The 25004-nt window shown below is 41.7% G+C and overlaps 2 protein-coding genes and 2 non-coding genes across 4 annotated transcripts in view; all 4 read right to left on the reverse strand.

Annotated features, from left to right (window-relative positions):
• Positions 1–1728: 1728 nt before the first annotated feature.
• kctd14 (potassium channel tetramerization domain containing 14) lies at positions 1729–8091 on the reverse strand. Its single transcript, XM_060922869.1, has 2 exons — positions 7937–8091; positions 1729–3378 (listed from the first exon to the last, which is right to left on the reverse strand). The coding sequence occupies exons 1-2, from the start codon at positions 7991–7993 to the stop codon at positions 2710–2712; spliced, it is 726 nt and encodes a 241-aa protein (XP_060778852.1). The 5' UTR covers positions 7994–8091; the 3' UTR covers positions 1729–2709.
• Positions 8092–10801: 2710 nt separating this feature from the next.
• rps3 (ribosomal protein S3) overlaps positions 10802–25004 on the reverse strand; it is a 28486-nt gene continuing 14283 nt past the window's right edge. The window contains exons 5-7 of the mRNA XM_060923482.1: positions 12878–13065; positions 11589–11791; positions 10802–10852 (exon numbers count right to left, since the gene is read on the reverse strand). Of these exons, the coding sequence (XP_060779465.1) occupies positions 11592–11791; positions 12878–13065 (388 nt within the window). The 3' untranslated portion in view covers positions 10802–10852; positions 11589–11591. The remainder of the gene's footprint in view (positions 10853–11588; positions 11792–12877; positions 13066–25004) is intronic.
• LOC132888489 (small nucleolar RNA SNORD15) lies at positions 11949–12099 on the reverse strand. Its single transcript, XR_009654925.1, has one exon. It is a non-coding gene; the product is annotated as a small nucleolar RNA SNORD15 (small nucleolar RNA).
• On the reverse strand, positions 13170–13319 carry LOC132888490 (small nucleolar RNA SNORD15). Its single transcript, XR_009654926.1, has one exon. It is a non-coding gene; the product is annotated as a small nucleolar RNA SNORD15 (small nucleolar RNA).

Below are 25004 nucleotides of genomic sequence, written 5' to 3' on the forward strand. Positions count from 1 at the left end.
ATATACGTCTGTAATACGTTGCCACCCCTCAAAAATTCCTGCCCCCCTCTTGCCACCCCATAAATATTTTTCTAGATCCTCCCCTGTTCACATTACATGTATAGTTAGCTAAATAACATTCTCCAACCTGATTTTTTTTTCCTGGCTCCCTCACTTCGCGCCTCTCAATTTTCCAAAACAACCAATCTCTGGCGTTATCTCGTACTGCATTCGCCGCAGTCGGACATTGGAAATTCGCGCACGTAAATGTCAAATTGGCCGTAATTTTTCTTTGAATTCGTCGCTGCCAACTGGGGTGGCAGCAGGGGTGGCAGCAAGGGTGGCAAGGCTTTCTTTTAGGGTGGCATTTGCCACCCTATGCCACCCCGGTAGATCCGCCCATGCACTTTGGTCCACTCCATTATGTCCTGCTTAGATTATTGCAACTCCCTTTTCATTGGCATCCCTACTAAATCTCTTCAAAGACTACAATGCATTCAGAAATCTGCAGCAAGACTCCTTACCCATACCAAACAATCTGGTCATATCACCCCATTCTTTCTCAGCTTCACTGGCTACCTGTTCAAGGAGATTATGGCTAGAAGATCTGAGAGAGCAGAATGGACTGTAAGGGGTCATCACAGATGTAAGAAGCAGCAAGGTTATGGAGAGCTTTGAAGGTGGGTAGTAGGATTTTATACTTAATACGGGACAGTATTAAGTATAAAATCCTACTACCCACCTTCAAAGCTCTCCATAACCTTGCTGCTTCTTACATCTGTGATGACCCCTTACAGTCCATTCTGCTCTCTCAGATCTTCCAGCCATAATCTCCTTGCTGTCCCTCGCACTAGATTCTCTACCTTGGGTGCCAGGTCCTTCAGCGCCATGGCCCCCGAGCTCTGGAATCCCCTCCCTCAACCCCTCCATGACTGCTCTTCTCTTCCTTTCTTCAAATCTCATCTCAAAACCTTTCTGGTTCATGAACACTTCACCACCACTGCATAAACTCCCCACTCTTTAGCAATTTTTTTTTGTGTTGATTTCTTTGACCTATGTAAAGCAACCTTGAGTTTGAGAAAGGCGTTATATAAATGTAACTATTATTATTATTATTGCCCGTAGGTGTGAGTGTGAATACGAATGGTGGTTTGTCTCTGTGTTAGACCTGCTATGACCTGACCAGGGTGAACCCTGCCTCTTGCCCCAAGTCACTTGGGGATGGCTTCAGCTTCCCTTTGACTCTGATAAGTGTTACAGATCTCGGATGGATGGATGGATAAAAAATTTAATGAAAAGACAAATTTTATGATAAACAGAAAAAAATCTTTGTCACATTTAATTTTCTTCTGGAAAACTAATATTTGGAAATTTAAAATGTCAAGAATGCAGAAGTCGTAAAATAATCTATAAAACAGTTTGTACTCAAAAAACAGGGCTCTGAAGACTTTTGCACATTACTGTATGCTAAAGCATTAACCATACAATCAATGATGAGCTGAAATCAGTTACTTCTGTTACAGTATAAAATACCAATGATGAAGTTACATAATTCAATTTCAAAAACATGAGGCATAATTAACTATTATCTTATATTGCTCATTTTTTTAATAAAGCTATAGGTGTAAATAATGTATACTTTTTGCAAGTTAAACATGATAGAGACCCATTAGTAAACCTAATCATTATAAATATAAAATAATGTTATATTCATTCATGAATCAATCATCCACACACAGTCACTTCCACTTTAAAAAAACAAAAAATACAAAAAAACCCCACTGTATTACAGTGAGGATATAGATGAATTCTCAAAACAGTGTGGATTAATTTTCTATAACAGCAGCTCTGACACTAGTTTCAGTATTATACAGAGGGCTGCAAAAGTAGGTATACAGGAAGGATTATTCCAGTATTACCAGTATTCTAATAGTGGTGTTAGGTTTCATTTAATACTAACATTTTGTGTGGACATTTTGTTTTTCCATTACTGTATACTTATTTTTGCAGCCCCCTGTATATTAAACGACATCTTCATATTAATGGACTGTTTCTAATAAATTACCCATTCTCTCAGTCTCAGGGACTTGTATGGCAGATGCTCCATATAATCTAGGTATTATAATAATAATAATAATAATAATAATAATAATAATAATAATAATAATAATAAAATTGTTATTTAACAATGAACATACTGAAAAGGTGAAGTTTTCTGTCAGGAGAAATTTAACATTTTTTGGAAGGAGTAAGTGACAGCATGAACTCACTTGTCTCACTGATGTTTCACAACTTTAACTGTAACTATAAATAGTTAAAACATGAAGTGATTACAATTTGCAATCTTTGACAAATCACTGTGGTATAACTGGGAAAAAAGTAATTCACAACATACAGTTGTAGGAAAATAATCAAATTATTTTGGGCATGCTGGCTGTGAGACATTTTCTCGAACAGCACACCCTAGGAAACTCTGCAAAAGAATATTTTTGTGAGTACATTAAGGTCACATGATGTAATGAGTAAATATTAAACAAGGGTGGCTACAGTTGCCAACAAATATCCTGAATGAGCCCGATGACACATGTCTGCAATATAGGTGGGTCTTGTAGACTAATACATAAAACACTGTTCTTATCTGAAGTGTTTGTAGGTGGATTTTATAAAGATTCATGACCTCTGTGTACCACTATTTAAATGCACTGAAGTGGGTAGAACCACAATTACTAGTCACCACCAAGTAAAAGTCAGCTTATAGAAGAAATCATGGCTCTTAAACAGAAAGATTTTCTCTGTGCTATGCGGTTTAATGCTCACTTTATATCCTTTTGCCTCTATGTCCATTTTTATGCAATCCAGAAGATCCTCCACGGTAGCTTGAGCATTCCATGGGCCAAAACTCACAATAGATTCCTTTCTTGTATTAAGACTGACCATAGCGTCATTGTACCTCACCAGGTCATCATCTGTCTTTAGGATACACATGATTATTGTGGAGTATCGAGAGGCCATTGCTTCTGCTCTTCCCACCTTGATGAGGACTTCCAGATTCTCTTGGTAGTTACACACACGGGACAAAAACTGCTGCCTTCCTACCTTTTCACCAAAAAATGGTGGCAACTCCTCCAGGAGTTTCACCAGAGGTTTTATATCATAATACACTGCCTCCTTGTGAACCTCCAGCAAATTCTTAGTAGGAACCTCCTCTGAACGGAGGTACTCAAGAATCGCCTTAAAGTGTGTCCCATCACGGTCTATAAAACAGCGACCCTCGGCATCCTTTACAAGTTTGAGAGGCACACTGAACATTTCAGCCAGCTTTGAGTTGGGGAATTTGCACAGGGTCACCAGAGTGGTGGTGTACACCTGACCGCCGACATTCAGCTGCACGACAGGGCACTGCGGAGGACAGAAAAAAACAGATTTAAAGGGCTGTCTAAAGTGCTTAGTCTCATCAAAAGATGGCTGAAGAAAGAGAAAGCTCAATGATTACGATTCTCTCTGAGTGAGTGTTAAAAGTTTAAATCCCAGGAAAGCCTAAGAGACACTGTTGAACTCTTATGGAAGACCAACAACCATCACTAAAGAGTCCAAAATGGTCTCTTAGACTTTCCTGGGATTTAAACTTAAACTCCATCCTTCAGCTCTGTACTTGGATTGGATTCAAACTCATTTTTAAATTGCCCTGGGTTAATGATTCTGACAAATTGAGTTCATAAGACGTTGTGAGTAGAAATACTGGCTGGGGTTGAAATTATTTTGCATATTTTCATTTGCCAATTATTAATTACATTCCCTTTTTGTTGCGTCAACAGTAACTCAAATTACTGGAATTTGTATACACTTAGATCTTCACAATTTAGTGATAATCAACTATCAATAACCGTAAAAATGACTTAAATAGATCATAAAACTGTAAATCCCAGTGGTGCAAGTTTGAATGGCACTCATGACAGTTAGGTGAGCATATGGTTCCATTGCAGTTCACATGGCTACAATCTTCAGATCACTGAATATCAGGAGGGTCCGACAAAAATTCTAGTAGACAGTCTGATTATAAACTCCACAGACAAAAATCAGTCTCAGCCACCAACTCTCAGAAAATAAAATACATTATTGCACCTTTAGAGGTACAACAGCATGTCACTAGGGCAGGACCCCCTAAGGTACTTATTTGTACCCTTTATATACTGCTGGGGAACATAGATGTATCTTTTTGGTCCTAAAAAGGTACACATAGTTACCCTAAGGTCCAATAATGAGTCCTAGAGGTACATTAGTGTAGACTGTACCGTTGGGGACAGGAATGGACTCCTACTGTACCCCTATTTCTGACAGTGAACAGTGGTGCTGTATTGTACATTGTTAATTGGTCTGGTCAGCTGTCAGAGACTGTAGGCTGCATAGGGCCAAATCTGTATGACTTGATCTAGAGTCTGATGGATTATTTCTTTCTCCTAGAAAACTTGTGGAATTGCTTAGAACAACAGGTGAACCACCAAAATAGCTGCATGCATACTTTCCTAATAGTTGGTTACATGTCTTAGTAAAAGCACCAATCCTATGAGGTAGGCATGCCTGTCAATTTTAGCCCACTCTTCCACTGAAAGTGTGCAGTTCAGTCTGAGTTCTTGGTGCCTTGTTGGTGGATTGATAAAAATATACGTTTGGCATGCTTGAAACTGGTACAGGCTGTTCTGATTGCTACTTGTTTTCATTAGTTAAATCCTTGAGATTTATCTTCGCTTGCACATTCTACTCTCTGCTTAATGACGGTTACTTTGACCAGGAATGTCTTTCTTCTTTTCATAAGACTATGATCTTGACGGGTGATGTACAGTGGTGCTTGAACATTTGTGAACCCTTTAGAATTTTCGATATGTCTGCATAAATATGACCTAAAACATCATCAGATTTTCACACAAGTCCTAAAAGTAGATAAAGAGAACCCAGTTAAACAAATGAGACAAAAATATTATACTTGGTTATTGGTTTATTGAGGAAAATGATCCAATATTACATATCTGTGAGTGGCAAAAGGATGTGAACCTCTAGGCTTAGCAGTTAATTTGAAGGTGAAATTAGAGTCAGGTGTTTTCAATCAATGGGATGACAAGTGTGAGTGGGCACCCTGTTTTATATAAAGAACAGGGATCTCTCAATGTCTGATCTTCACAACACATTTGTGGAAGTGTATCATGGCACGAACAAAGGAGATTTCTGAGGACCTCAGAAAAAGCGTTGTTGATACTCGTCAGGCTGGAAAAAAGGTTACAAAACCATCTCTAAAGAGTTTGGACTCCACCAATCCACAGTCAGACAGTTTGTGTACAAATGGAAGAAATTCAAGACCATTGTTACCTTCCCCAGGAGTGGTCAACCAACAAAGATCACTCCAAGAGCAAGGCGTGTAATAGTCAGTGAGGTCACAAAGGACCCCAGGGTAACTTCTAAGCAACTGAAGGCCTCTCTCATATTGGCTAATGTTAATGTTTATGACTCCACCATCAGGAGAACATTGAACAACAATGGTGCGCATGGCAGGGTTACAAGGAGAAAGCCACTGCTCTCTAAAAAGAACATTGCTGCTCGTCTGCAGTTTGCTAAAGATCATGTGGACAAGCCAGAAGGAAAAATATTTTGTGCACAGATGAGACCAAAAGAGAACTTTTTGGTTTAAATGAAAGTGTTATGTTTGGAGAAAGGAAAAGACTGCATTCCAGCATAAGACCCTTATCCCATCTGTTAAACATGGTGGTGGTAGTATCATGGTTTGGGCCTGTTTTGCTGCATCTGGGCCAGGACGGCTTGCCATGATTGATGGAACAATGAATTCTGAATTATACCAACGAATTCTAAAGGAAAGTGTCAGGACATCTGTCCATGAACTGAATCTCAAGAGAAGGTGGGTCATGCAGCAAAACAACGACCCTAAGCACACAAGTCATTCTACCAAAGAATGGTTAAAGAATAATAAAGTTAATGTTTTGGAATGGCCAAGTCAAAGTCCTGACCTTAATCCAATCGAAATGTTGTGGACGGACCAGTCGTGTTGTGAGCAGTTCATGTGAGGAAACCCACCAACATCCCAGAGTTTAAGCTGTTCTGTACGGAGGAATGGGCTAAAATTCCTCCAAGCCAGTCTGCAGGACTGATCAACAGTTACTGAAAACATTTAGTTGCAGTTATTGCTGCACAAGAGGGTCACACCAGATATTGAAAGCAAAGGTTCACATATTTTTGCCACTCACAGATATGTAATATTGGATCATTTTCCTCAATAAATAAATGACCAAGTATAATATTTTTGTCTCATTTGTTTAACTGGGTTCTCTTTATCTACTTTTAGGACTTGTGTGAAAATCTGATGTTGTTTTAGGTCCTATTTATGAAGAAATATAGAAAATTCTAAAGGGTTCACAAACTTTCAAGCACCACTGCAATGGTACATAATGTCTCTTCTTTCATAAAGTGTAGTCTAAACCAGTGCTGTAATGCTTCATCACCCATTTACATTATACATAGATAATTTAGTTTCTTCAATTAAATCATTATCCAATCACATAGATACAACACACTCTTGAATGTGAATATATACTCATGTTTGTCCTACAATAATCTGAGAAACATCTCTGAACAGGTGTGTCTATATCAGTGACTGTTTGCTCCCAGATCGATCCGTGAGGCAGAATCTCTTAGGCGGCAGAGGTCTACATTCCTACATCCTACTTTGTCAATTCAACCTCCTTCATACAAAAGACAGATCAAAATCCAACATGGATATAAAAAAAAAATGATTTGAGATGAGATTCAGCATGTTTGCTGACCAGATTTTACATTGATTCTACAGCCTTCATCTTTTACCATGTGAAAGGCAGTGTAATGTTCTGCTTGGACAAAAGACAACCTCAGGGGCTCCTGCATGGCACAACAGTAAAGTATTTGTCTGGGAGCTCACTAGTTTGAATCCCAAAGATTCCACAGCCATCCATAGCTGTAGCCACCAAACTTGTCCATACTCTCTTTCTCCTCTGTCAATCACAAGTGATGTTCTCCAATTAGGGGCTTCTGTAAGCTCATACATATGGAAGAGGGCAGATAGTGCTTTTTTCTGAGCAGGTTTGCCAACCTGGCATATTCATAACCTGGCAAACCTCATGTGTGGGAGCTGTCTGAGGGGTGGGAATTGGCCATGAATAAATTAGAGAGAAAAGGGGGGGGGGGGGGGGAATGACACAACTCAGAGTCTGATCAACAAGTAATGATCCATGATTTATGAGATTTATAAGATGATTAGGAAGCCGCAGCAATATTATTTTAACCAAAAATGTCCAGCTTCCATGAATACCAACAGTGTGGAATTTTCTTGAAGACACAGTAAACATGACCCAAAATGAATGCACAATGAGTATTTTTTTTTTTAATTTAATAAAAACACAAAGCTGACAGTTCTGAATTTAAAAAAGCTTTTTTTTTTTTTAAATCTGTATTATAATCACGTTATTAACCCTTATCACTATCTTTAAATATTTACGTTTATTATTGGCTTCATTTTTAACATTTATTTTAAATATTATAAGCTAAACTAGCATGCAGTTTGTTGTTGCACTTAAACAAAGGTTAGTTTTCAGACAAGCGTCTAGATATGTTGCTTATTTCTGAGCCACCAGGATAAACTTTGAGAAGCATTTAACCGCAGCGTTACACCTGTGCACCAGGTAAACTCCTCTCTCTCTCTCTCTCTCTCTCTCTCACACACCACTCATCATGTGTATACACAGTACAAAACACCGTTTTAATACTCAGTGCATCACCAAGTAGACCAAACCTTTCGGGGGATCCCGTAAACACAGTCGATCGCCCATGTTACTAAAGAAAACGTTAGCCATAAAGATCGCGTACTTGGTTTCCAAAAACACACATCATTCCCCCTCATAAAGCTGGCTAGATTCGGTACCTGCTGGAAAGGCTCCACTGCCAATTTCCGTGATGATTTGATATCAGGAAGACTCATCTCCGTCAGATCCGAGCTGCTCTGTTTTCACCTGCACGATTCCAGCAGCAGGTAAGTGTTCTCAGTGGGCGTGGTTTATGTGTCACTGAAAAGTAGGTGTGTCTGTCAACTTCAAGATTCCTCTTCAGATGCCATTTATTGACCTGAATACCGCCTGAGGCTAAAGCAATCACATTTAAAGGAACATTTAATATTTAAATATCTAAATTTATTTAAAGCATGTTGCAATCCAAACAATGCATTTATGCTATTTTTTTAAATTAGCAGTAGTAGTTTAACTTTGCATTGATATTTCCATCACAGTCTACAGTCACTACAGCTCGCGATGCTTTGTGATAGGTAACTGATTAAAATCAGGCGTTTTGGTGATGATGCACGGCGATATACTGGTGAGCTAAAAGTTGTGGTCACACAGCAGGCGAACACTTGACTGTCACGCCTTTGCGCACTCACAGGACCCAGTCATTATGAAAACATTTGATGCTGATTTGAGCGCATTCAGCACGTGCATATAAGGGGACAAGCTTTGGCGTTGCGAATTTATCATTATCACGGTCACGTTTGTTTCTAGCCGTGTTTATAACTCTGGTTTTGGTTTCGTTTGTAAAGATCACGCCCGCTACTAAACACACATCCGTCTACCGCCGCATACCTAACAGAATACTTTACAAAGTCTTTGTGAAAACAGCGTCCTTATGCAGTGTCTTGCAAAAGTACCCTCCCTGGCGTTTGTCCTGTTTTGTCACAAGCTGGAATTAAAATGGATTTTTATTTAATTTTATATATATATATATATATATATATATATATATATATATATATATTTTTTTTTTATATTTTTGGTGGTGGTTGATGTACGCATGCCTACCACTTTAAAGGTGCAATTTTTTATTTTTTAAATTGCAACACAATGATTAAGATGAGGGGAAACAAAAACAAGCAATCTTCAAGTTGCGCCACAGTCTCAGCTGGATTGAGGTCTGGCCTTTGATTAGGCCATTCCAACACGTTTAAATGTTTCCCTTTAAACCACCACAGTGTAGTTTTAGCAGTATGTTTAGGGTCATTGTCCTGCTGGAATGTGAACCTTTGACCCATTCTCAAACCTCTGGCTGACTCAAACAGATTTTCCTCCAGAATTGCCCTGTATTTAGTGCCATCCATCTTTCCTTCAATCTTGACCAACTTTCCTGTCCTTGCAGAAGAAAAATATCCCCACAGCATAATGCTGCCATCACGCTTCATTGTAGGGATGGTGTTCTCAGGGTGTTGGGCTTGTGCCCTTGCCCGGTCTATGAGTTTTGGAGGGCAGCCTTCTTTTGTCAGGTTTGTGGTGGTGCCATATTCTTTCCATTTTGCTATAATCGATTTAATGGTGCCCTATGGGATATTCAAAGTTTGTGTCTGACTGGTTTGGAGTGCTTCTTGGATTTCATGTTGCTTGCTTAGTAGTGTTGCAGAGTCAGGGTCCTTCCAGAGCAGGTTGATTTTACATCCATCATGTTGCACACAGGTAGATCTTAATCAACTAACTGAGTTACGAAGTTCATTGGTTGGACCACCAATTAGGGGTTTCATACAAAAGGGGGTGAATACCTATGCACACTCCAGATTTCTGTTTTTCATCCTATTGTTTGCCTCTCTCACACACACACAAACAAAAGCAGCACCTTTAAAGTGGTAGGTATGTATAAATCAAATGGTGCTAACCCCCCAAAAATCCATTGATAGCTTTTGCAAGACACTGTATGCACAGGCTGATCGTGCTCAAATCAGCATCAGGCGTTTCCCCATCATGACTGTGTCCCAAGCTGCACAGAGCAGTCTTCGTTGCATTGTGCATGGGACTCAGAAGAGAAGAGTTACACAACATGCCTACCATTTTAAAAGGTGCAAATTGTCTTGGACAAAATCTGGACTGTACCCCCTTTTGTATGAAACCCCTAAATAAGAGCTGGTCCCACCAATTAACTTCATAAATCAATCACAGTTAGTAAATGCACCAATTAACTTCATAAATCAATCACAGTTGTAAATGCACTTTGTCTTGATGAAGGTTAGGCGATGCCGAGCTATAGTTTTGAGGCGCCTGCAAGTATCAGTGACATGAATTTGAGACAAATACATCTCAAGAGGCTCGAAAAAGATTCCCCAAGCTTCAGGAACTATTCCCAAACCCGTCTGCGAGTATTCACTGCTTAGTTTGCCAAAGAAAAACATCACCAAATTTCAATGCATGCACTGAAATTTTTCGCAACATTTTTGGCCACTCACGAGGTGAGGAGACCAAAAAACAACAACCCCCCCACCCCCCATGAAGCTCAGAGACCAAATCGCTGGGCACTGAATTATTGGTGGCAATGCTGCCAGTTTTTCCATCAAGTATTTATGAGCCCATCACGAGCTGGAGTGTGACCAGGGCCTCAGGAAACCCGCATTAGGAAAACCTAAATTCGTTGTTTTTAAACTTTATGCAGCCTTGAGCTGAGTTTATAATTAAAAAAAAAAAAAATTATATATAAAATAAATACACACTCCACTGACCCCCTCAGTCGACACATTTTCTGACCGATTCAATTAAACATGCAGAACAATGCAAATCATACACTAAACTCATAACTCCTTATATAGCTCTATGCTCTGATGATTTTATGCACATGATCTTGAATTAAAAAAAAAAAAATTCAGAATAATAAAATCATGTATTTTCTAAAATACACCATTTTGCCATACCTCAAATGGCTTTGCTTAGAATAATGGTCCAAGTTATAAACATGTAAATTAATAAGACAACACAAAGGCCATACATGTATTTATCCTTTTATTTTTGCACAGAAAATCTCATCCAATAGTGAAAACCTAGAAGAGAGAAAGAGAAAGAAATATTAACAGGTTCCGTCAAATTTAGCATTTTATCCAGTATTAGACATATCATTGGATTGCCCTTCTCAGATAAACGCCCATCTTTAAAAAGAAGGTCCCTTTCTATTGAAGTGCCCAAGCTCAGAGGCACAGAAGGGGACTCTGCACACAGATTCCTTCAAACGAAGTGTAATCCCATTCGGACTCGTCATCATCTCAATGACATGAAGCTGCCTTGAGCTCCATTAATAAACCACACATACACTCCATCCACATGCATTAAACACCATAGATACATAATACACACAGCTCCATCCTGAACAGAGTTCCCAACTCCATAGTGCTCCTAAAATTCAGCCACTTAAAATCTTCCAATCAAATACACATCTTGTTCTACCAAAACAACTTGTGTTTTCGTTCAACTTGATACTTTCACTGCACATCAGTTTTTACATTAACTGAGTAATGGAGAGTTTAAAAAATTTAATAAAAAGTATAGAATTATGTGCAACGTGTGTCTATAGCTAGAGGCCAGATCTGTCAGGTTTACACCCACAGCTAATTGGAAATTAGCAACCAGGTTATTAATTAGGTACTGAACAAAACTAAAACCAAGTCAGATGGTTTTCAGCTATTTCCATTGGCTGATTAAATGTTCATCCTTGCAAACCAATAGTTGCTTTATGTTTTTGATGATCATGACCAAGTTGTGGACCCACTCAATCCCCCTTACCCTTTATGCTGTGGGTACAGGAGCTCCCTGTGGCATGACTGGGACTTCAGGCTTGGCCCCTTTCTGTTCAGATACAGGGGTGGTGGGGAGGATCTCCTCTTTGGGCTCCACAATGCTGACGTGGTCAGGCAGAGGCTTCTTGGGGCCGATCTTACCACTGGGGTCCCAGGGAAGCATGATCTTCACCTTGATACCAAGCACACCTGGACACAGATGTTTTAACAGAGTCAATGCATGTTGGGTTTTCCAACAAAACCAAAACCTGGCCAGGCAGATGGCTGCTGGAAGCCTTTATTGTTGGATTGTGCTTTGGATTAAACACCAGTACATTTGTGCTTTTGTACTAATACTTGTCAATGCCCTTCTCAGACAAATGCCTCGATGTCTTCAACTGAAAGGAACATGCCACTCTGAGGATCTTAAGTCAGGGACACAGAACGTGACCACCAACCTAGAAATCAAAGAGATAGCCAGCGTCCCATTCTGACTCGTCATCTTATCATCACTGAAGGGGAATGTCAGAGAGCATGTTCACTAGACTAGCATACAAGTCAACCAGAGTGGTATACACGCATGTATACGCGCGCGCGCACACCCCTCTGCAAAGATGAATATACACTTGTTCAACAAGGAAACAGCCAAGAAAAAAAAAAAGTTTCACATTTTTAGTTTTGTACATGTTTTGGCATGATGTTGCTGCAACTGCAAATTAGTAAAGCTTGCAGCAACCAGTTTAGCATCACGCAAACTACAAGCCTAAATCTCACTGACACCTTAAAAGGTTGCTTGACCTTACAATTCCTATAGATTCATGCAAAAAGAGAACAAACAGGCACCTCCTTCCCAAATCTAATGTTTGTCAACTTACCACCAAACTATGGTGATGACTGTTACGAGTGGTTTGCAAAAAAGTGCCTTTTTTGTTCGTTTTCAAAGCCAAGTGCGTCACATGCACTGTTCAAAACTACAAGTTTATTTGTAACTGCTTAATTTAGCACATGAGATTTAAGCATGCAAACTGCACAATGCTAAGTTGCTGGATCGAATCTTCCATGACTTACTACGCTAGGAGCTCCAGTGCAAAGATAAAGCTGTCATGGCTGAGACTGCATTTGAGCCAAGAGGAAAACGTGAACCCCCCCAAACTAGTCCATTACTGTTGGACATCAATGTCACATTTGAATATACACCTACAATTCCCTTAATCAGTGAATGTGAACATATGAGAATCAACAATTTAAAAAAAACAAAAAGCATTACTACTAGGCATCTCCTCATCCCTTACTCACCTTGGCGGAGCAGGACGTGACGGACAGCAGTGTCCACGTAATAGTTGACGGGGTCTCCACTGTGGATCATCAGACCGTCCACAAACTTCATGGACTTGGCTCTCTGACCCCTGAGCTTGCCAGACACAACCACCTCACAGCCCTTGGCTCCACTCTCCATGATGAAGCGAAGAACACCGTAGCAGGCCCTGCAGAAGACAAGGACAAATCAGTTAGCCACAATGCCACAGATCAGGTGTGTTTCAAGCCACTCAATCAGAACACAGATTGATTTTTTTTTTTTAAACTGCTTTCTTCTCAGACAAATGCCTCGATGTCTTCAACCAAAAGGAACACAGCGCTCTGAGGAACTAAAGTCGGGGCACAAAACGTGACCACTAACCCAGAATCCAGAGAGACTGCCAGTGTCCCATTCCGACTCGTCATCGTGTCATCACTGAAGAATAAGTAGCAGCAAAATATTTAAGAAAATTCAAGTCCTATTGTAGCAAGTTGCAAGAAGCATACTAATAGGCATGTATGGTGGCTTAAAGATGATACGCAAAACCTTTATTTTTAAATACATTTCTGAGTGGATAGTATCTACATCCTTGGCTCTTATATGGTGCATAAATGGAAATAAAATTATATATATTTGAGAGTTAAAAATCGACCGCAAAGTTAGCAGTCGAGCTGCCCCGCTGAACCAGCCAGCCCCAAGCGCGTGACATCACAGCAGGAACTGGTTTTAAGGCCGAGGCCTTTGACAGCTATAGGCCAAAGTCATGTAAATAAATTTATGGTGAAAGTAAGAAATACAGTGACTGACTTGCTCAACCAAGACTGATTTGACTTCATTGATTGTGGGTTGACTCATTAAAACAGGACAGGTGTTATAATTTATGCAACATACATGTACATGCATGCATTTTTCACTGATAAAGCGTAAAAGGCTAATTAAATAAATCAGATGAACTGAGAATCACATTCTGAAGCAAATTAAATAATCTTATACTGGCAACTTAAATATACAATAAAAGTTACATGCATTAATCTAAATGCAAGTAAACGAGTGCCATTTTGTATCCAAACGAGAGTCACATCTTACCCATCTGTGTTCTCGTTTTGAAACAATCTGACTTTCAGTTGTTCATTCAGTTCTCCATTCATTCGATTCTTCCATGCAAGGGGCTTGATATTGCTGCTGAGGCAAAGTGTATCCGGTGGATAAATCAGACGGCTGGTCCGCTCATTCTCCATTTTCTCCATTCTGAGTACTCCACCATTACTGCTCGGCAGTGTGTGAAATTACCGCGTGCCCGGTAGCCCGACGCCATCAACTTTTTCATCGGGCCATAAACTATAAAAAAGTAGCGAGTCCACCATGCCACAAACATTGGCCCGCCCGTGAACGTACATTTTGACGGTTTCATGCTTGTACTACTATGCCCGTAACACTTGATTTCATGCTTGTATTACCATGTCCCCAACACGGCACGTCCACCTTTTGCAAGGATTGTTTTCATTGGTTATTTTGTCAGATACGTTACAAATCTGTAAAACGAAAGCGAATCAGCTGCCATCTCTTAAATGAGCAGTTTATCACATTACATTTTGCCGACATTGTGGCACGAGATTCTACAGGAGTGCGCTTTTTCTCCTTTTCGTGACAATCATGTGGAAGTTTCTGGGTTTGACTGAGAAAAAGGTGAAGCAGAAGAAAACAGAAGAAGACAAAGCTACTAAGAAGCGATATGAGGAAGAAACGCAGGAGAGGACATTTAAACCAGGTTGGCTGCAGACATACAATTGGTTGTTGTACTCAAATACACAAAAACAGATGTTTTGCCGACCTTGCCGTTCAATTTATGGTCCGTACGCTGTTAGAAAACCCAGACTGAAAACTGACAAATATCACAAGTATGCAAATGCTCCTCTTATGTTGGGCTCACAGAACTCCCCCCCCCAAAAAAACCCCACTAGCTGTGCATCAGGCATCCGAGGGTCATACATTCACACTGGCCATCAACTTTTAATGTTGGCCATGAACATTGAAAAGTTAAGAGCCCTGTTGGCCATGTCTGATTTTCAAGATATTTTACACGCTGCTGCTCGGCTCAGACAATTACTAAAACCCAGGATGGGATGTCACTGGTTTTAGCAACAACCCTCACTCCAGGAGAACTGGTGCAACTGAACTTGCTTTCCTTTTCTTATAGTTTTCTTTTCCTTTAATTGTTGGTACTGTACACTTTCAATACAGGCTTACAGCCAACGCTCAACAGATCAGAGGTCTCATATGAGTCTTCAGTAAAATGTGCAGAGCAGAGGAGACCACTTCGTAGGCACCCAATGTGCCTTTGAACAACTTGCAAAACGTGTCCAAATCTTTGCAGTTTGAACATACTTGGGCCATGAATGCAACGCAAGTCTACCTTTGTCGGGTTGCTGCACCCCCCAGCAACACATCTACGTGGCATGGCGATAAATTAGCTCAAAATGGAAGCTCAAAGTTGCAGTTAGCTCTGTGTTTTAATATAGTGGAAACAGCGATGAGACCGATAGCCTTCCTGTGGTGACGTCACAGATGTCAAGGTCATTCACTCGGACCGCTATTTACAGAAATCATTTTAATCGTAAAAATTACTATATTAGATTTATTGTTAATACTCAAAATGATTCCTATGCCATTCTTGAGGTCTCAAATCATTTATAAACAAAAAGTGAGGCCATGGTCAGGAAGATGGCGGTGCATATAGATACAGCGGCTTGGTGCTTTCCATTTTGGTGCTTTGGATAGTTGTGTGCGCACGCGCGTTGGTTTTCGTTTCATTTACATTCTGTTGGGCGAACAACATTTATAGTCAACATGATCTCCTGAAGATTGGAGTTTGCAGCAAGCGGGGTGTTACAGCAGAGTTTCTCCGCTCACATGACATTCTGGCGGACATAGCAAGGAGCCTCGGCTCCCCCTGGATTACCATCCCCACAGGCAGAGGAAGCAGAAGCAAAGCTGCAGGGCCGACACGTTAGCAAGGCTACGGAGGCAGCCACACAAACCACTGCTTCCCAGTGTATTCCTCACCAACGCCAGATCCCTTGTAAACAAACTGGATGAACTAAGCCTTCAGGTTGCAACAAACATGGTCAAGGACAACTGCATCCTGTTGATTACAGAAACCTGGCTTCGTTCATTCATTCTGGACTCTGCCATCCAGCTAGCGGGCTACACAGCACAGTGTCATGACAGAACCAGTGACTCTGCTAAGAGCAGAGAAGGGGGGCTGTGTACACGTAAACAGCTGGTGCACTAACACAGTGACTGCGTACAGTCACTGCTCCCCGGACTTGGAGTATGCGACTGTCAAATGCAGACCCGTTTACCTTCCCAGGAAGTTTACTGTGGTCATGATCACTGCTGTCTATATCCCACCGGATGCTAATGCTAACTTGGCTCTTGGAAATTTGTATGGCAGCATTAGCAGAGCATTTATCCTGACACTGTGTGCATCATAGCGGGGGACTTTAACAACGCGGACTTAAAAGAAGTGCTCCCCAAAATCCACCAGCATGTTAAGTGTGCTATTAGGGGAGCCAACATTCTGGACAAGGTCTATACTAACATCAAGCTGGGCTACCGGGGTAGACCATTACCACACCTGGGCCAGTCGGACCACATGCAGGGTTTCCCATACATAGACCATTGTGTGGCGCAGTGCCACACAATGGATTCCTATTGCCACACAATCAGACTCGCGATTTTGAAAAAAAAAAAAAAAAAAAATTCCGTTGCGTATCGTTCCGTTCATTCATAGTGCTCTTTCTTCTCTTTCACATGCGTGCACAGACAGACAGACAGAGGGGCGCGTGTACACAGGCCTGCCGTTGCCTGTTAGGCTAATTAAAAATAACGCAGCCTTCCCGATTCGCCTTCCGACCCCTTATTTTAAAAGGTAGCCTACGTCGTGCTCGTGATGAGCTTTATCATAGCCTTCTTGGCTTACATGAAACGGACATCCCTGAGTCAGGCTATAAACCAATTTTGATGCATACAGTAGCAGCTTGACGCGAGGAACTGGCCTTATCCCGTTTATCCCGCTTAAGTTATTAATAATGGCTTGACATTCACAATAAATAAGGATTTCCCACTAGCCTAAATAAAATGTTATACTCGCGGGGATGCCTAGTTGATGCTATCTGAAGCATAAAATCTGAATCAGAGATGCACCGATTGACCGGCTGCCGATTGGAATCGGCCGATTTTCACGTGATCGGCCATGACCGGCCGGTCAAAATTAAAATATGCCGATCAAAACTTGTGTATCACAGAGATGAAAGTGGAAATACTCGCAATTCGCAACTAAAAAGACTGCAGCTACAATGGCAGCTTTAACACGCTTTCTAGTGCGATTGTGTTGCACTTGCGCAGAACAGTGTCAGTCCTGCGCGCCTAACGAGCTCCGGCGCGCCTAATGAGCTCCGGCGCGCGCCGTTAAAAAAAATAAATAAAAAATTTATATTTGGATATCCAAATATAGTGGGTTTTTTTGTGCCAGATATTGGATGTGAAAAGAAGAAAATGTTTGTGGTTATGTGAATTTCCCATTATGGAATTAATACGTTATTAGATTTGTACAAAGAGAGAGAAAAATGTCTTTTTTGTTTTACAACCTTGGTTGCACTTGATTCCCTTGGAAATTACTCTACAAATACACATTTGACAAAGATGATATGATACAAGTATGACTGGAAATTATTTTTGTATTTTGATACTGAATGAAGAAATGGGTTGTTCCATAAGGCATAAGTTTTCAGATCTAAATAGGATTATGAACGTGTGTTCCATAGCAGTAGGCAAATAATATATGAGGGGGAAGTTGTTTTTGTGCCAGATATTGGATGGGAAAAAGTGTGTGTGAATTTCCTATTTCAGGAATTATGTTAATACCAAACATGAAGAAAGATTTTACAAAGAATGTCTTTGTTTGTTTTCAACCTTTGAGGTGTTAAATTTATTACTGACAATCTGGCAGAATTATTCTGGCAGAATATTAAAGAAAAGAAAAAGAAAAGAAAACAGTCTTTGTGTGTGCTATGAAGTGGTTTGAAAAAATGAAATCGGAATCGGCCAAAATCGGTATCGGCAGGTCACACTCCATGGAAAATCGGAATCGGCCCAAAAAATTGCAATCGGTGCATCTCTAATCTGAATATTTTAAGAAACATCTTTATTAGGGCGGCACGGTGGTGTAGTGGTTAGATGCTGTCGCCTCACAGCAAGAAGGTCCGGGTTCGAGCCCCGTGGCCGGCGAGGGCCTTTCTGTGCGGAGTTTGCATGTTCTCCCCGTGTCCGCGTGGGTTTCCTCCGGGTGCTCCGGTTTCCCCCATAGTCCAAAGACATGCAGGTTAGGTTAACTGGCGACTCTAAATTGACCGTAGGTGTGAATGAGTGTGTGAATGGTTGTCTGTGTCTATGTGTTGGCCCTGTGATGACCTGGCGACTTGTCCAGGGTGTACCCCGCCTTTCGCCCGTAGTCAGCTGGGATAGGCTCCAGCTTGCCTGCGACCCTGTAGAAGGATAAAGCGGCTAGAGATAATGAGATGAGACATCTTTATTAGCGAAGTAGATAAACCATCACTGCATCACTGATACGCACACACACTGGCAGCTGAATTAAATGTTCTGATAGGGCATGCAGGCTTTGCACCAATTAGGGTAATGCTTTTTCATTATTGTGAGTTGCCTTGGTGTTACCTTAAGTGGTTTCTTACATCTAATTATGATATTTAATTTTATTATTTTGTTGTTACATTATACTATTTATTTCATTTTAGTATTGGTTGAGGTAAGTGTTAAGTTCAAGATTTAAAATAAAAACCTCCAGCTTGTTTTTTGCAATTTATTCCTTGAATGTCAACTAAAGAATGATTGCCACCAAAAAGGCAAAAAACTAAGGTAAAAACTAAACTTTAACTTCAATTTTGGAGAGTAATTTTCATAAATTTAAAAGACAGGTTTTCCACCAACATCAAGCCCAGCAAAGTAATGGCCTGCCCTGTAATGTAAAGTTGGGTCGAGGAATGAAACCAGGCAAGGTTCTGGTAAAAATTGTTTTAGCTGTCTTCTCTTAAAGAACTTAAAAGAATTTAGATTGAACTGAATAATCTCAAATGCTTCTTGTAGCTTTAAAATAATCCCAGCAGGTGAGTCTGAAGAAATACACCGTGTGTTTGAACACCGCCCGCTGTAAACACTTTGCATACACCCCAACGACCGACTCCATGACACCACCGCGCACGATTCCCTCATCGGCACAATGGAGCACCACAAATTGCTACCTGGTCTGTGGGAAACATTGCACATGTCTCCGCTTTTACTCCCCACATACACCCAATCACAAAAACTGCTCCCATCACCATTAAGACTGTTAAAACTTGGCTTGATGAAGCCCCTCAGCAACTGCAGGACTGACTGCTTCGACAGAACCAACTGGGATATCTTCAAACATGTAGACCTGGAGGTGTTCACTGACCACGTTCTGTGTTACATCAAGTACTGCACGGACATTGTCACAGGGGACAAACGCATCCGGGTCCATCCCAATCAGAAGCCCTGGATGACCAGGGAGGTCCAGCGGCTGCTGAAGGGACAAATCGCCTTCTGGACTGGTGATACAGCTCTTTTCAGCGCAGGCTGTGCCAACCTGAAGAAAGGCATCTGGAAGGCCAAGTCAAACTATAGGAAGAGGATCGAGGACCATCTGGACAGCAACGACAGCAGGCAGGTGTGGCAGGGAGTCCAGCACCTCACCAATTACAGGACTAACGTCAGAACGGCTGATGGGGACACCTCACTGGCAGATGAGCTGATCATCTTCGCCTGCTTTGAGGAGGAACCACCAGAGGCAGCCACACACTGGGAGCTGTCAACCCAAGGAAGGTCAGGACCTGATGGCATCTCTGGACGTGTCTTGAAGGACTGTGCGGGCCAGCTGGCTGGGGTCCTCAGCAGGATCGACAACCAGTCCCTGTTCCAGTCCATTGTCCCACCCTGCCTGAAGGTCTCCACCATCGTCCCCCTGCCCAAAAAAAACAACCATCTTCAGCCTTAATGACTACCAGCCAGGAGCACTCACCTCTGTTGTGAAGAAGTGCTTCAAGAAACTGGTCCGCAGTCATATCAAGTCATTTATTTCTCCCAGCTTTGACGCACACCAGTTTGCGTACAGCGCCAATAGATCTACTGAGGACGCCATAGTCACAGCCCTCCATGCTGCACTGACCCACCTGGAACAGCAGGGGAGCTATGCACCGTTGCTTTGTGGATTTTAGCTTTGCTTTCAACACCATCCTTCCCCACAAACTGGTGTCCAAACTGTCAGCTTTGGGAGTTCCACACCTTGCCTGCCTTTGGATAAAGGATTTCCTAACCGACCGCACTCAGAGGGTTAGAGTAGGCCCCCATGGATACAGCCTCAGCACTGGCTACCCACAGGGCTGCATGCTGAGTCCCCTGCTCTATACCCGCTACACACTAAATGACTGCACCTGCGCCCCCCCCCCACATCAACATCTTTGTCAAATTTGCAGACACGCAGCACAGCGGTGGAGCTCATCTCTGGAGGGGATGAGTCCGCCTACAGAGACGAGGTGGGGCGACTGGCGACGTGGTGCAGTGACAACAACCTGCTCCTAAACACGACAAAGACCAAGGAGCAAATTGTGGACTTTAGGAAGAAAAAAACAATTCAGCCTTTATCCATCAACAGGGACAGCGTGGAGAGGGTTTCTGACTTCCAATTCCTGGGTGTCCACATTTCGGAGGACCTGACCTGGGGCGCCATGACAACAGTACTGGTAAAGAAGGCCCAGCAAAGACACTACTTCCTGAGGGTCCTCAGGAAAAACATCATCTCCCAAAAACTGCTGGTGTCTTTCTATTGCTGTTCCATTGAGAGCATTCTAACTTACTGTGTGTGGTACACCAGCTGCACAATGGCACAGAGGAAGGCACCCCAGGGGGTCATAAAGGATGCGTAGAAAATAGTAGGCTGCCCTCTCCCTTCCTTGGGAGAACTACACAGTTCCCGCTGCCTCAGGAAAGCTCAACACATTCTGCAAGACTCGTCACATTCGGGTCATAAACTGTTTGAACTGCTGCCATCAGGCAGACGATACAGAACACTTAAAACAAGGACAAACAGACTGAGAAACCGCTTCTTTCCAGTAGCCATCAGCACACTGAATGCTGCAAGCGTCTAGATGTTTTGTATTGTATGGCTGTTTTTTTAAATTCTCTTTTTAAAAGTATTTTATAATTTTTGTATATATTTTATAACTTCTCCCCTTTTATGTTGCACTGATCATGGTCTGCACTTTTAATTTCGCTATACATGTTACAATGACAAGAAAGCTTTCTAATGGTTCTCCTTTAAGGTCCAAAAACAAGCATGTGCGGATTTTGAGAATGCTAAAGAGCTTGTATAACTGCATATTACATAAACTACATTAACATACCACACTGTACATAGATCTAAAAAATGCAAAAGAAGTGCAAGGATGGACAAGTGAACAATTCCTAAGTTAGTGCGCTGGGCATATAAAATCTCCAACGTGCCACCCAGTCCTGTTTCGGCTTGCCTGGAAACGAGGCTAAAAACTACAGCTAACATACCATATTAATTATTATACATATAGAACACTTTTTTAAAAAAACCCAAAAACATGTATTCTGTTCCCTTCTAGCAGATTTCATTCATTTGGTTTAATAGCATGCAATATTGTTAGCATATCGCTTATCCTACATGTATTACGTCACTCTACCCAGTGAAGAATGAGCATTGAATATGGTTTACGATATTGCATGGTTGTCAAGACATGTCACACAGACATATACAACTTCCACACTAGCGAGCAACTAACAATTTGTAAACAAACATGGCCTCCAGGTTTGCTTCGTTAAATACAGAAGATTGAGAGAATTTTGAGAGAAAGGCATGTTGAACACCCAAAAGGAATGAGTATGATTGTAGCGGCCATATGCCTTGTTTTTGTGTTTGGCACTTTTATTTTGACGGTCATAGTGGTGTGTCACGTGAGGTGCGTTGGTAATTACTTTTGTATTTAGGCACCTGGGCACCGGTAGACTGGGAGGGAGAGGGGGCAGAATGGGAGAGCATATTTTTTGTTGACCGCTCTATGATGCCCGCTTTATAACGAAACATTTCTCTTCAAAGCACATACCGCACATTTGCACACGTAGCCCTCTGCACGGTGGCGGTTTTAGGACGTGCTTTTAACTTTTGTATCGATGGATGGATTTTAACGTTTGGAATCAATAAAGGACAACAATGAAGACAATTGTTTGCGTGTCAGCTAAGTACTCCCCACCTGGCCTCTCAGTGGCACACTGTTTGTAGCCACTAAATTTAGTCAACAAAAAAGTGTAGTTTAGAAGCCCAACAAGTTTGCCTGTTTCGCGTCACCTGTGGAAGCCTCAAGAATCAGAACAGATTACCAGCTGACTGGAAATAGCTGCGGATTCGCCGACGGACAACTCCAGCAAGTAGGCAAAGACAGCAAAGCAAACTCCAGACCGGTAGGCCTGTATTACATCCATTTCTTACGCTGTGTATTGGGAAACGCAGTCGAAGATACTGTGCTGCTTCTATTGGGGAAGACTACCCGCTCGTTGTTTGCTAAGCTACATGCTGGATTGTCTTGCTGATTGATTTAAATGACATGAGACTTTGTTGAATGAAACGTGAACTGGCAACTTGCAAAGTGTGTGAAACTTGTTGAGGCTACCGCTACACTGCAAACATTTGAACTGTTGAATTAAGAAACATGAGTGACAAAGGTGAAAGTAATGAAAATCTTGTTGATGGTCGTCCTAAACGCGAACCAAAACTGACTGAAAAGGCATTGGCTCTAAAATTAGAAACTCTACAAAAGGATCGCAAAACGAACGTAAATAAAATCAAAGACTTAATCCCTTCCATGAAACAGCTCATGAAATGTAATGAAAATGTCACACTAGTGAAAACAAAGTTAACACTAAAACAACTCTATAACTCTGCCGTTGCTCTACATGATTCATTGATTCCTTTATTGCCTGAAGACGTGAAAGATACTCATAATGAATGGTTCTCAAGTATCAAAGGCTACACTAATGCATTTAAAGATGACGTCACAAAATGGATAAATGAATGTGAAAAGACTGTCAACCCTGTTGAAATGTCTGATGCCTGATGAACAAAATGATGCTTGTGAAATGCAAAGTGAGCCAAAAAACTTAATTGAAATGTCTGACGAGTTACAGGATGATGTGCAACCCTCCGACAGCATATCTAATGCATCAACCAGGCCGTCTTCCTTGTCAAGCACCTCCCAAGCCCGTGTCAAGGCTGAAGCCGACCTGGCAGAGTTAATGGCAAGACAGAAATTAATGAAACAAAAACATGAACTGGAGGAAGAGGAGGAGCGAATCAAGAGAAGAAAAGAACAACTGAGATTGGATGAGGAAATTGAAGCAAAACTGGCAAAAGTGAGTGTGCTAAAGTCTGCCAGTGTCACCAGTAGGAGCTCCTCCAAGCGCTCAAAGGCTAAGGAGTCACAGTTCAGTAAGCCTAAAGTGAAAATCTTGAATGCAGATGCGGCTTCATTTGTTCCTGCACCACCAGTAGTGCTGAAAAGGGCTGTGCAAATAACAAGCAGCAGTGGCGACTCGGCTACAAGGCCTAAAGTCCGAGGAGCCAACAGTGACACCCGAAGGCAGTTCCCCATCTCACAGCAATCCCAGCTTGTGCCCAGTTCTGACTCCGGCCCTTCAAGCCAGTCACAAAGCAGGACACAAAATGCACAAAATACTGGAAGTCTTGTAATCAACAGCGACAACAGCACGGCACTAAACATCATGAAAAAGCAAAATGAAATAACCTTATTAATGCAACAGCAGCAACTGTCATTTTTGCCCAAGAGAGATATTCAAGTGTTTGGTGGAGATCCACTACAGTATCACTCTTTCATGAGAGCGTTTGAAAACGGGGTTGAAAGCAAATCCAGTAGCAACAGTGACTGTCTTTACTTCATGGAACAATTCACTAGAGGGCGTCCTCGAGAGCTGGTGAGAAGCTGCATGCACGCTGACCCTGACACAGGATATGCACAAGCAAAAGGCCCTGTTACAAGAACATTTTGGTGACGAACAGAGAATTTCCACAGCCTACATGGATAAAGCCCTGGCATGGCCTCCGATTAAAGCAGAGGATGTAAAGACCCTCCAAGATTACAGCCTGTTTCTAAGAGGTTGCGCCTACATGATGAACGACGTACAGTACATGTACGAGCTGGATTTGCCAGCAAACATGCTTGCCGTTGTAAGGAAGTTGCCCTATAGGCTAAGGGATCGTTGGAGAAGTGTGGCATGCAAAATTCAAGAGCGACGTCGCCATAGAGCTGGCTTTTGCGACCTTGTTGATTTCATTGAAAAACAAGCAAAGATCTTAACTGACCCTGTGTTTGGGAATATTCAAGATGCTTCACCAAGCAAAAGCGTGAACAGAACCAGTTTTGTGTCCCGACCCAAAAAGAGTAGCTTTGCAACAAGTGTGAATACTGTTGGATGGAATACAGGAGCAAAAGGACGGACATCAGACAATGGCCCATTCACCAAGACATGTCTGTTTTGTGGTGCTGGAGACTCATTGGATGTGTGCTCCCAACTGAAGAAAAAAGGCCCACAGGGAGAAAATTGCATTCTTAAAGGAAAAGGGAGTTTGCTTTGCCTGTCTTTGCTCAGGACACATTAGTAAGGACTGTAGAAAGCGCTTGTCCTGCGACTTATGTGGTTCGAAACATCCCACAATGCTTCACGGCTAAATAAGTCAAGGCTAAATGAACCTGAAGAGGAGGGATCATCTCTAGCAGTGAGCAGAACCATTGTATCCAGTGGCTTGACTGGGGCTAGCACTGACGATTGTAAGCTTCCTATAGTACCAGTGCAGATTAAGTCAGCAAAAGGTAACAAGACACTGACTACCTATGCGTTCCTGGATCAAGGTAGCACTGCTGTGTTTTGTACAGTGAACTTGATGAACAAACTCAATATCTCAGGAACGAAGAGACGTATTCTCTTGCGTACAATGAA

This window comes from Neoarius graeffei, chromosome 6 (genome assembly GCF_027579695.1).
Source record: "Neoarius graeffei isolate fNeoGra1 chromosome 6, fNeoGra1.pri, whole genome shotgun sequence".
Taxonomy (NCBI): Eukaryota; Metazoa; Chordata; class Actinopteri; order Siluriformes; family Ariidae; genus Neoarius; species Neoarius graeffei.

Coding starts and splice junctions, on each gene's coding strand:
- kctd14 (XM_060922869.1), bottom strand. CDS start 7,993: ATGAGTCTTCCTGATATCAAATCATCACGGAAATTGGCAGTGGAGCCT. Junction 3,379..7,936: donor CAGTGGAGCCTTTCCAGCAG/GTACCGAATCTA, acceptor TGTCCTCCGCAG/TGCCCTGTCGTGCAGCTGAA.